At 39.9% G+C, this 13,689-nt stretch overlaps 2 protein-coding genes across 3 annotated transcripts in view; both read left to right on the top strand.

Annotated features, from left to right (window-relative positions):
* Positions 1–3,932, top strand: part of LOC143040719 (uncharacterized) — a 185,438-nt gene extending 181,506 nt beyond the window's left edge. The window contains exon 7 of the mRNA XM_076212086.1: positions 2,424–3,932. Within this exon, the coding sequence (XP_076068201.1) occupies positions 2,424–2,525 (102 nt within the window). The 3' untranslated portion in view covers positions 2,526–3,932. The remainder of the gene's footprint in view (positions 1–2,423) is intronic.
* Positions 3,933–9,011: 5,079 nt separating this feature from the next.
* The window catches only part of Dph5 (diphthine methyl ester synthase), a 55,210-nt gene continuing 50,532 nt past the window's right edge, over positions 9,012–13,689 (top strand). The window contains exon 1 of one of the 2 annotated variants that reach the window (XM_076212080.1): positions 9,012–9,052. In XM_076212080.1, coding sequence (XP_076068195.1) covers positions 9,027–9,052 — 26 coding nt within the window. In that variant the 5' untranslated portion in view covers positions 9,012–9,026. Of the gene's footprint in view, positions 9,053–9,141; positions 9,244–13,689 lie in introns of those variants that run through there. The other variant, XM_076212077.1, reaches the window with a different exon arrangement.

The raw sequence follows: 13,689 nt of genomic DNA, 5'->3' as shown, positions 1-13,689 counted from the left end.
CAGCTTCCTCAATCCCTCCTCTGACCCTGCCACAAGCGCAGTGTCGTCCGCAAACAACAGCTGGCTCACCTCCCACTTTTCTCCATTTTCCCCAACCATCTCCAATCCCTGACTCACCACCCTAGCATTCACCTCTCGCACCACCCCATCCATGTATAAGTTGAACAGCCAGGGCGACATAACGCATCCTTGACGAAGTCCCACCTTTACTTCAAACCACTCACTCTCTCCATTTCTAATCCTAACACATGCTCTACTACTCTCATAAAAACTCTTGACAGCTCCCAAAAGCTTTCCTCCTATCCCATAAATCTGCATAACCTCCCACAGCGCCCCTCTGTCTACCACATCACAAGCCCTCTCCAGATCCACAAAAGCCCAAAAAACATCCTTCCCCTTTCCTATAGCTTTCTCACATATCTGTCTTACCACAAAGATCTGATCTACACAACCTCTACCCGTCCTAAATCCACACTGTTCCTCACCAATTACTCCCTCTGTTCCTCTCCTAATCCTCTCAATTAAGATCCTCCCATAAGCCTTCCCTACTACACTCAACAGGCTAATCCCTCTGAAATTACTACATTCACACTTGTCCCCTTTTCCCTTGTAAAGAGGAACTATACAGGCACTACTCCAGTCCTCCGGTACTCTACCCTCTCTCCAGCAAACATTAAATATACATATATATATGATGATAATAATACATACATATGCCAAGGTCTTTTTCTCCATCACAAGGGAGGTAGCCAAAGTCAAAAAGGCATAAATCCATTCCTACCCATTCCATCCCCACACGCTCCACTCCCATTCATCACCCCTCCCTCTTTTCTTGGGTCCTCGTGGATAAGAGGTCATCCCTGCATCCCACCCATTGCCTGGGGTCAGAAGCAATGCAGCAAGACACAGCATATCCAGAGCAAAGCCACTTCATTTAATCAGTGACCACCTCCCCCTCTCTGTCACCTCATGCAAAAAAAGAGAAGACGGGCTGCATTAAAATATACACACTTTCTTCCTCACCCACTCCCTTGAATGGATCACATCATCATCCATACACAACCATTCTCCACTCACCCCTATCTTCTGTTTTCTCCCTTCCTCAACAGACATTCCCCTCTTTCCCAATGCCCCTTTTACCCCATCCATCCATCTCGTCCTTGGTCATCCTCTCATGTTCACCGTCTCCACCTCTGCCTTCCACACCTCTTTTACTGATTGTTCTTAACTCATTTTTACTGTCCCCTCATGCAGAAAAAGAGAAGCTGGGGAGAAATTCCTTTGGGCTGCATCAAAATATCATTCATACATACTCCCTTACCCTCCCCATCCCCCACCCACTCCCTTCCATGCATCACAGCATCATCCATACACAACCATTCTCCACTCACCCATATCTTCTGTCTTCTCCCTTCCTTCCTCAACAAACATCCTCCTCTTTCCCAATGCCTCTTTTACCCCATCCATCCATCTCATCTTTGGTCACCCCTTCATGTTCAATCCATCCACCTCTGCCATCCATACCTATTTTACCAATTTTTTTCACCTATTCTTTCCATATGTCCAAACCATCCCAATACTCTTTCATCAACTCTATCTCCCAACTCCCTTTCCAACCCCACTCTCCTCCTCACCTTGTTTCTAACTCTATCCAACCTAGTAAACCCTATCATACTTCTCGGGCACCCCATCTCAAACACATTCAAACTCCTCTATGTTCCATATTTCTGCCCCATACAGTGCTGTCAGCACAATCACTCCTTCATACAATTTCCACTTAGCATCCATTCCCAAATGTCTATTACACTTTTTAATCCCCCATGGCATTTACTTGCTTCTTCCCATCTACATTCTACCTCCACCACTCCTCTTTTTCCTGCCACATTCACACCCAAGTATCTAAAACTCTCCAGTTCCTCCAGCTCTCTCCCTTAATACTTACTTCCAGTTTCCTGCTACTTTCTCCCCTTGTACACCTCATCACCTTACTTTTACCCACATTTATCTTCAACTTCTTTCTCCTGCACATTTTCTCAAATTCTGTCACTAACTTCCTCAATCCCTCCTCTGATAATGCCACAAGTGCAGTGCTGTCAGCAAACAGCAACTGGCTTATCTCCCACTTTTCTCCATTTCCTTTAACTATCTCCAATTCCCAACCCTTGCATTTTCCTCTCACACCAACCCATCCATGTATAAATTGAACAGCCAAGGCGACATAATACATCCATGGCAAAATCCCACCTTTACCTCAAACCACTCGCTCTCTTCATTTCTGATTCTAACACAAGCTCTACTACTCACACAAAAACTCTTGACTGCTCTTAACAGTTTTCATCCTATCCCATATATTTGCAATCCCTCCCACAGTGCCTGTGGGTATTTATATACTATTCTAATAATTTAATGACTTACTCCCGCAGTTGGAAAAGGATGAGAAGATTGCACCCCAGTCTGAAGGCAACCCTTCCTCGGAGTTTCACAAGATTCATGCTAAAGTTCGAGCTAAGATGGAGGCCCAGTAGCTAGTGTAAGACCTTGAGCATCGTTGTCATCATTTCATAGCATTAAACATTATAATTATTATTATTATTGTTTTTTATTATTTTTTTTTTATTGATATGAGGGATTATTTGAATTTTTAATAGCATCTCTCCCAGTATGTGATACAAGAGAGAAAAAGAGACAAATTATGGGAGAGAACAGATGAGGTACCTGCCAAGTGAGTTCTCAAGTAGTGTGATGTCTCACACTTCTTGAGGGAAATATGTTTTCCATTTTCAAATATGATATATATTTGAAATTCCTTGGTGATAGAATCCTGAAATGGAAGCATTAGTAGTTTTTAAAAAAAAAATTCATACCTTTGTCTGTAGGGTAGATCTTAAGTTAGCTGTGACTTCCCTTCTACATACTGTCCCTTCTTCAGAGCAAATGATCTTGTTCAAAATACCCCTGTGGTTCAAAATAAAATCAAAAGTACTCTTCCTAATCTTAACAATTTGCAAACCTTTCTCATTACTCCTCTTTCTTCTTCTTATTTCTCAAATGGATGCCCTTTTCACGATAATTATATTTAATTACGATGAAGATGCCCTCAGTGTTGCATTGAGCAGTCTTTGATTGTAAACTACTCTAAATTCATCATTAGTGTTAAGTTGATATTGTAATGTCTGTTTGGAGATAATTTTATTTTCATTTTACCCCAAATGTCTTGTTTAACATGAGACCACTGTATATTTTCTTATTCTGTCGAGTACAACCCAAACCTCAGATATTTCTTCTAATTCTTAAGGTTTAATAGGAATCTATGTACAGAGTGATGCAAAAGGAGATGAAATTCTTATTTGAAGTGTACTGAGTATTATAAGGGAGTATTTGAACATTCTTCTTTACAAAATTTGCACTTCAAAATTTTGGGGTTTGGTCTTACAAAGAACTTAGGAAATGGTCTTGGTTTCTTTGCAACAGAAAGCTAAATGTAACACACAAATGTACACTGTTGTTTACTACATACAAATAATCCCATTGTACTCATAAGGTCTAGACACTTGTACATTGCACTTTTAGTCAATTTTGTATATTACACTTCAAGCAAGTCCTGTACACACCTATTAGAACCTTGAGGCCATACATCTCCGTGACAATAACTCCTTGGGGACCCTGGTTGTAGTCAATAGAATTTTAAGGAAAATAATGTTAACAATAATAAATGTGACACTGATAATTATTATTACTACTTTAGTTATAAGGAGTGTGAATGTTACAAAACTGTGACATAGAAATGACAGCAGGAAATCCTTTTGCCTCATCAATGCCTTGGACCAGTAAATAAAACACATGAATGGAAAACATCGATTTGAAAAGAATCTTTTTCTTGTATACTTTAGAATATGATATAAAAGTTGGAAAATAAACAATTATTTCAGTAATTGTGGGAAGTATCTTTAACCTCTATCTAGAAATTAAGCCCTCTTTGACAGAAATACAGAGTTAATGTAGTATTTGTGGGTACTTTCTTCAAGTGGCTTGTAGTAAGTTATTCCTACAATAAGAATACAATATCTTATTCAATCTCAAAGGACAAAGTGGAACAGAGTGATGGTATTAGAGAGCCTGCTCTCTTTATTTTCATTGTATGAGAAGTCATGGCATAGTATCTAGGAAGAGCGATGGGTAAGGGTGGGTGCATGCCTTGGCTGGCTGCTGAGGGCTTATCCTTTAAGGCACTCATTTTTGCACCTGCGCCATAACGTGCCTAAATTTGAAATGAGGAGCACTAAAAAATGCTCACCTATGAAATATCGAAGTTCAAATTTTGCGTGCCTCAATGTGTTTACCACAGAATGAAGCCAAGCATCAAAAACATGGTAAAGTTTAAGGGTAAGTACTAAACAACAAACACAAGACAACTGCATAAAAAGTTGGAAACAATTTAATATCTCCCACTTATTAATAAGGAGACGAGTAGGTCTCCTGTAATATTCACATGTTAAAGAAAAAAGACATCTCTGTTTAGTGTGTCATGATTCAATTCCAACAGTATAAAAAAGTGCTCACCTAGCAGTCGTGGAGAAAATTTAAGTGAGTACTTTTTTGCTCGCTTACATTTTTTTGAGGACAAGGACTGACTACCTCCCCTATATGGGGGAAGAAGCCTATTGGTATGTAGACAGAGCTTAAAGTTTATTATCTTCAGCCCGCACAAACAAAACTCAGAATCATAACCTCAGTCCTAGGTTTTTCTTCAAGGTTTATCATGAAGGTCGGGGCTCTGTAGTACACTTTGATAAGCTGCAACCAACTAGCTACAACACAGACAACAGCCCAATGATTCTTCCCAAAGATATCAGTGGACCAGAGGAATGTTGGTTCCCAGTGTGGTGTTGCAGGTTTCTAGTCACTAAAAGAATCTACCTATACACCAAAAGACTTCTTCCATCTTGTTAAGGAGCCAGCCAAGGCATGCACACACCCCATACTCAATCATCATCCATTTGTTTCCCTTCTGTCGTAAGGCTAGTACACACTGAGCCTCATGCAGCTCAGACATATTACCTAACACATTGTTTTGTGGGCTTTTGCAACATGAAACCTTATTTCACAATGGTTCTAATTTCATGTAGTGGAGCAGTGTCCATCTTGACACCAAGGGGAAAGGTACATCACACACTATATCCAAGTGGACAAGAAGCAACCCTTTTGCATTTATATTTATTTATTGTTAATCTGGTCCTACTCTGCCAGAGTGCTCTTTAGGACCAACAATTTCTCTTACACCCAGCCAAAATTAATTATTTATAGATTTACTACAGCAGCATCCTTGCCTTTGGAATGTGAAGTGCAAGGAGTATAAGCTGAGGAACTTAAGAGTATAAAGAAATAAGAATATATATACAAAGGGCTATTTCCCCCTTACAAGGGAGGTAGCCAAAGTCAAAGGCATAAATCCACTCCCACCCCTTTCATCCCCACATACCCCACTCCCATTCACCTTCACCCCTCCCTCTTTTCTTGGCTCCTCCTGGATGACAGGTCATCCCTGCATCTCACCCATCACCCTGGGTCAGAAGCAATGCAGCAAAACACAACACATCCACAATGAGGCCACTTCATTTAATCAGCAACCCCCACTCTCCATCCCCTCATCCAGAAAAAGAGAAGACTGGGAGAAATCCCTTCAGGTTGCATCAGAATATTCATACATACTCCCTAACCCCTTCCATCCCCCATCTACTCCCTTCCATGCATCACAGCATCATCCATACACCACCATTCTCCACTCACCCCTATCTTCTGTCTTCTCCCTCATTCCCAACACCCCTTTTACCCCATCCATCCATCTCATCCTTGGTGTCCCCCTCATGTTCATTCCATCCGCCTATGCCTTCCACACTTTTTTTTTACTAATCTTTCTTCAAAATAAGAATAAATAAATAAGAATAGATAAATGAAAACAATTAGTGCAAGTTTACATACATACATATACCAAAGGCTTTTTCCCCTTTATACAGGGGGGTAGCCAAAATGAAAAAGGTATAGAAATCACTCCCACCCATTTCATTTCCCATATATTCCACTCCCCTCCACCCTCCTCCCTCCTATCTTGGCACCTCCTGGATGACGGGTCATCCCTGCATCCTGTCCACTGCCCTGGGTCAGAAGCAGTGTCGCAAGTTTAGAAGTAATTAAAGCAGCAATGTCTCACATTATGAACTGTGAACTGGACATTGAGGACACACATCTTTCCCTTGACAATGTTCGGAGGTAACTGACACTGCAGCATTACAGGTAGTCACAGTATGGACACTCAGCACTGCATTGAACACTGCCAATTGCCTCATGTAGCACTGTATGAGGCTCAGTGTGTACTAGGCTTTAGTTCTTTGAGGATCAAAGGTCATCCCTGCCCTTCACCCACTGCCTTGGCCAGAAGCAGTGCAACAACATCCATATTAGGGCACAACTGCCTAAGCTTGTGTACCCCACATGGATTCATATACATGGTGACGCTCCAGCCTTGTCCCCTCATGTGTAAATAGAGATGAGAAGAAATTACTTCAGGCGGCATCAATTTATCGTCCAATAACAACTATTCTCCACTTGTCTCTATCTCTACCTTCTTCCTTCCCTGCTCAACAGACATTCCCCTTTTACCCAAGGCCCCCTTCACCCCATCCATCCACCTCATTCTTGATCTACCCTTCAAGTTCCCTCAACCACTGCTTTGTACACTTCTTTTGTTAATTATTCTTCACTCACTCCATATGCCCAAAACATCCCAGTATTCATTCATCAACCCAATCTGCTAATTCCCTTTCTGCCCCTACTCTCCTCCTCACCTCATTTCCCTGTATCCATCCTTGTAACCCCTACTATACTTCTCAAATACTTCATCTCAAACACATTTAAACTTCTTTGTGCCTTCTTTACATTCCAAGTTCCTGATCCATACAGTCATAGGCACAGTCACCTCTTCATACAATCTTCTTATTGTGTCTGTCCTCAAATACCTCTTTTTCAAGATACTTTTAATTTTTCCCCAAGATATTTACTTGCTTCCTTCATTCTACAGTTCACCTCCACTCCCACCCCTCCATTCCCTGCTACATGTGACCCGAAACACTTAAAACTATCCACCTCTAACCTCTCTCCTTTAAGACTTACCTCCAACTCACTGCCACCCTCACCTCTTATACATCTCATCACCTTTTACCCATGTTTACTTTCAATTTCCTTCTATTACACACCTTCCCAAACTCCATCACTAATTGCTTTAGACCCTCAGCAAACAATAACATGTTCATCTCCTACAGTACTTCCCATGACTCCCACTAACCATATCTAGTACCCTGCCCATCACCCATGCTGTGTCTTTGTGTCTTGTGACACTGTTTCTGACCCAGGGCAATGGACAGGATGCAGGGATGACCTGTCATTAAGGAGGTGCCAAGATAAGAGGGAGGGTGGAGGGGAGTGGAATATGTAGGGAATGGAATGGGTGGGAGTGGTTTCTATGCCTTTTTCTTTTTGGCTACCCCCCCCATATAAGGGGGAAAAGCCTTTGGTATATGTATGTATTTATACAGTGAACAATCATGGTGACAAATCACTGGTGCAACCCCACTTTCACCTTAAACCATTCACTTTTACCATTCACAACCCTACACAAACTCTACTACTCAAGCTTTTGACTGCCCATTGCAGCTTTCCTCTTATCCCACATATCTGCAACACTTCCCACAATGCCTTCCTGTTGACCCTGTCATAAGCCTTCTCTAGATCCATAAAAGACAAAACAAAATATCCTAACTTTTGCCAAAAACTTCTCACATATCTACATTGCCACAAAAATTTTATCCACGCATTCTCTACCTTTCTTAAACCCACACTGTTCCTTACCAATTACTCCCCCTTCCTCTCCTAATCCTCTCAAAACCCTCCCTTATGCAGTTTATCTCTTACCAAAGGGGGGGGGGAAGTCTTTAAACATCTTTCTACCTGTCTTTATAGTTAGGTTTCCCAGTTGCTGTTGATATAGATGCAGGGCTAGATATATTAATAGGAGGCCATTGGCCTAGGGCCCACAGACGATTGAGGGCCACGGAAACTTAATTTGTAACGCAAGAATGGTGAAAATAAATAAATGAATTAATAAATAAATAGAATTAGACATTGTATTAAGTACAATAAAAATCAGTAAAAAGTAATCATACTCTATTAAAGTAATTTAAGAAATCATACTTATTTTCCCAAGCTACTGTCAAAAGTATGGTTAAATCTTGCAATGTAACCACCTTGAAAATTGATGCATACATACATATACCAAAGGCTTTTTCCCCCTTACACGGGGGGGTAGACAAAAAGAAAAAGGCATAGAAACCACTCCCACCCATTCCATCCCCTACATATTCCACTCCCCTCCACCCTCCCTCTCATCTTGGCACCTCCTGGACGATGGGTCATCCCTGCATCATGTCCACTGCCCTGGGTCAGAAGCAGTGTCGCAAGACACAGCACATCCATGGGAAGGCCGCTTCATTAATTCAGTGACCCCCCCCCTCTCCGTCCCCTCACCCAGAAACGGAGATGGGGAGAAATACCTTCGGGCTGCGTAAATTTATTTCTCATACATACTTCCTCACACCCCATCCCCCATCCACTCCCCCTCATGCATCACAGCATCATCCATACACAACCCTTCTCCATTCACCCCTATCCTCTGTCCAATTTTACCAGAATTAGTTTTAGTACATCTTAAAGTCAATGATAGCTAAATAAATCATACAAAAACCCCATCGTTTTTTATTTGTTGTAATTTGAAATCAATTATCCTAATAGCACTAAAACGTCGCCTGTTTCAGCCATTATTATTATTATCAACTCTCAAAACCTATCCGTATCGCCATCTAGTAATCTACTCCGCAGTGACGTCGTTTGTTGTGTTCATTCTGCATTTTCATTGTATTTGTTGAAGGGTGATTGTGTCGAGTGCTGCATGCTATTATATATCATATTTAGGAATTATGAAAATGAAAAAAGAACTACTAAGGTAAATGCATGATTAGGACGAACATAATATAGGAAAAAAGTGGCGTAGACTCAGAGGTGAATTGATACGGGTCTTTAAGATTCTCAAGAGTTGACAACATCAAAAGTCACAGAGACAAAATTTTCACATTGAATGAGAATCCGACCAGATATAATGGTCTCAAACTGGCAGGAAATAGATTTAATATGGAAGTGAGTAGAAACAAATTCGCCAACAGTGTAGTTGAATGGAATAAACTTCTTGCAGAGACAGTGCAATGTAGTTAGTTCGAAGCTTAAGATTTGTTTAGATAAACACCGAAGCAAGATCATAAAGATGCTGTAATGCCTGCCATTTATTTTATATAATTTGTTTATTTGTTTGTTATTAGTTGTCTGTTTGTTTAATATTATTTGATTTATTATAATTTATTATTATTTATGTGTCAATTTATTATCATTTAATATTTATGTTTATTATTTAACTTTACATATATATTTATTTGTTTATTTACTTATCATTATTATAATTTTTCGCATCCAACCTAATTGAGGAGGTCTCCTATCGACATGCTCCTTTGAAATTCTTTGTAATATTGATAACATATAGACCTCAGAACGGGAAAAGAAGAAAGCTTATTATAACCGCCCAGTAACAATTATATTCAAGTACAGAACATACATGGGGAGCTAAATGATGGGGCTAGATTCTCTTACAATAATACTAAATGGCTTTATTTTAAATATATGCCAAACAAATTATAAGATATATTGTTTTAGGATTTTTTTTTTTAATTTATGAGATAAATACAAAAAAAAAAAAATCAACAAAAACGATTTATTTATTTTATACTCCCAGGGTCAAGAAAAGAGTAGTGATATGCTGCTTCGTTAGGGCACTCAGAACATGCAGTGAAGAATACCTATAGTCAGCGCAAGGAGAATTGGCCGATAAGGCGGGGCTAGGAGATTTCCCGGTGTTGCCACATGTGGGCATCCATGGCGAGAACGTGCATGTGGATGCAATGTTTTCTGAATGCAGTATGAGGGGGGCGGGGCCAGAGATTAGATGTAGCGGCAACGTCGCTCTCTCATGCATATATGCCATATCTAGACTTAAAGAAACGAAACCTTTGTATAGAAAACATTGCTTTGATTTTTACCTCAGTGGTGGTGTGTGACAAAAATTATAATATAATCATATGAGGCAACATTATAAAACTATAAAATAGAATTATAAAATAAAATGAAATTATAGAATAATTATATGTGGCACCACAGGGGAACTCCCAGTGCTCCGCCCTAACGGCCAGATCTCAGTGCAACGGGTATAGAAGAGTCCTGTTATATCAGTGAGACTTTTTTTTAAATTAAAATGTCCACTCATTACATTTGCATCTTCACCAATTCTATCGAGAACTGTTTGAAGCGGAAATTGGAGAATAGTTGTGGTGTAAACATTAACAGATGTAAAATATTTCATGGGACCATAACACACAACATCCCTTTTTCACATTTTCGTGGGGGTTGAGTTACGATAAATTAAAAGAGGTTTGGTAAATGCTGAAATCGTGTTGGTGTTTCTGACGGATTTTTCGGCTGAAACCGCCATGACGGCAGTGATATCATCTATATTTCTGAATTAAACCAACCGATCCATAAATATTCCAGTGTGAACATACATTTTTTAAGTCGTTACTAAGGTTACACCATGTATTTTTTCTCTGATCCTGGCTTGTAAAAATGTTATTAAACAGTTATATTTTTGGGTTTGTAAAAATTGTAGGGTAGTCACTAGCATTCAACTTGATAAAATTTTATAGAGTTGCAGTAAGAGTAATTTATGTCATATTTTCGAGTGCAATTGGTGCAATTTTGGTGCATTCTTTTCAAAATGTTATGACTGTAGCCTGAATTACCCTACTTATTTTATACATGCATGTTCATTTAACATTTTTATAATCTATACTTTCAGGTCTATAAGATCAATATTTATTGATTGCTGCTGGCACCCCCCCCCTTACTCTTTCTGTTATATGTGCGGCGAGTATATAAAGAAGAGAGGCAAAAATTTTCTCCTTGGAAACGTCGATGAAGGTTTGTGAAGCCTGCTAGAATACTTTGGGATGCCAGTTGGGGACCAGAACAAGCCCTGGGCCCCTAACTAATGTGAGCACTGTAAGAAGACACTGGAAGAGTGGCTGCGAGGTGGGAAAAGTCAACAGACCACACCACAAACTGCCATTTTCGCATGATGGATATTAGCAAGCGGTGGAAAGGAAAGAATGGTGATGCTGTGCATTACCCAGATTTCCCATCATCAGTCGCACCAATTCCTCAATGCTCCAAATATTCTGTGCCAGTGCCACCTGCTCTAGGTGAAGTCCAAGACAAGATTTTGATGAAGAGGAGATGGATCCTGAGAGGCCTTGGCTTACCAGCCTGAGGTACCAGAGAAAGTTTCTCATTTTCCAAATCAGAAAGAAGTAAATGACTTGGTCAGGGATATGGGTCCAAATCCAATGCAGAGCTATTCATCTGCAGGATGAGGCATTAGAACTTGGTCAAGGGGGAGGTGTATGTGACAAGTGAGAGAAGTCGGCACGAACTTTTCTCAAGTTTTCACACTCTTAGGGATCGCCTCTGCTTCTATCATGATATGCCTGGACTGTTTGACGTTATTGAGGGTGCCGTTTGTGCCCAAGGAGTGGTGGCTCTTCATAGACAGCTCTACCACAAGTTTGAAGGCTGTCCTCCTCCACAATGGAAACGAGTTCCCGACGCTGCCCCTAGTTCATTCAGTCTGCCTGAAGGAAGACTACTACAGTGTAAAAGTCCTACTGGAAGCTCTGCAATACAACCAATACAATTGGGAAATAACTGGAGCCTATCAGATGGTGGCTTTCCTGATTGGTATCCAGGGAAGCTTTATCACAGTTCAATGCTTCTTCTGCCTTTTGGATAGCAGAGCCACCTCTGACCACTACAACAGGAAAAAAACTGGTGCAGCGAACAGAATCTGTAGCTAGGATCCAGAACGTCATGTGGGAGTCTTTGGTTCATCCCATGATTGTGTTCTTGGCGCCATTGCACATTAAGGTGGGGTTGATGAAGCAGTTCGTGAAGGCTCTCAACCAGGAATCAGTCGCTTTTAAGTAGGTTCTTGAGTTCTTCCCCCAAGTTATCTAAGGCCAAAACCAAAGGTGGGATTTTTGTTTGACCTCAGATAAAGGTGTTTGAGTCTACCGAGTTCTCCAATAAGCTCAGTTGGATTGAAAGAACAGCATGGAACTTTTCATAGCAGATGCCAAGGGCTTCCTGGGCAACCACAGAGCTGAAAACTACCAGCAGCTGGTACAGAATCTGGTAAAGACTTTTGGCGCCATGGGATGCAGGATGTCCCTTAAACTTTGTATGCTGGACGCTCTCCTGGGTAAATTCAAGGACAATATGGGCGCCTATTCAGAAGAACAAGGCAAGCGATTCCACCAAGAGCGGAGGTATCAGGGCCACTACAATGAGAAAATGATGGGGGACTATATTGAAGGGGCTGGTGAGGGAATTCGACCTGGACTACAACCGCAAATGCAGGAAATCTAGTAATTTCTGACGTGTTTAAGTTGCTTTATAACTGTCATTTGATTTTACTTGTTTGTTTAATAAGCTTATGTCATAAAATAAATATATACTCTATTGATTTAATCATATGAACTGATAAATTAAAAAAGCTTGAAAAAAATGAAAATTTCGAAATATCAAAGTCCTGATCACAAGCCCAAACTTATAACTAAATTATAGTGTTTTGTTATAATGATGGAATATAAAAAATCAGGAAATGACATTTAGAACTGGGGAACAAAAATGTGTTACACGGTGTTATCTGACAGTAATTAATATGTAGTGGAAATATATTGGTCTACGGCCACTAGTTAAAATAACATCGTTCGACGAGGTAACATTGATTAGTCATACTACATGCTGTTTTCAACGTACGTCGGATAACAGGCGATATTTAGTTATGTTACACCATAACGTCTAGGTTTCAATAGATTATGTTTAGTTATATTTGTTTGTCCACATGGACGTTCGGAAGACGGGAGGGGAGGGGGATCTGTTACCTGTAGCGGCTGTAATATAGTCTAACATAATGTAATGTAATGCGTAATTTATAACTGCGTATTTACCTATCCGCATCCTTCAGCGCAGGAAGCCAACATACGCCAATCCGTATATGCCACATCGTAGGATATATAAAGGTGTATACCTATGCATATATTCTATCCGAATCCAGCCCTATCTTTTCCTGTTACATTTTAGTATGTAGATGTTCTATATATATCCATATTCATAATATAATTCCGTATATACTACAAAGGATTACAAAGGCTGAGCATGCCGACAGGAGACCTTTTGATCCATATCTAGGTCGGATGCGAAAAAAAAAATCATATTGATAATAAATAAAAACTATGATAATGTAAATAACAAATAAAATAGATGAATAAATGCATAGGTATAGTTAAATAATAAACAGGTAAATAGTAAATAATAATAAATTGACATATAACTAATAATAAATGAAAATCAGACAGACAAATGATAACAAAACAAAAACAAATAATATAAGATAAATTATAATCATTACAGCATCTTACTTAG

The sequence above is a fragment of the Oratosquilla oratoria genome, chromosome 29, assembly GCF_046742065.1.
Source record: "Oratosquilla oratoria isolate Oo_2021 chromosome 29, ASM4674206v1, whole genome shotgun sequence".
NCBI lineage: Eukaryota > Metazoa > Arthropoda > Malacostraca > Stomatopoda > Squillidae > Oratosquilla > Oratosquilla oratoria.
Note: the sequence above shows the minus strand (reverse complement) of the source record. Positions and strands in the feature narration are given on the sequence as shown.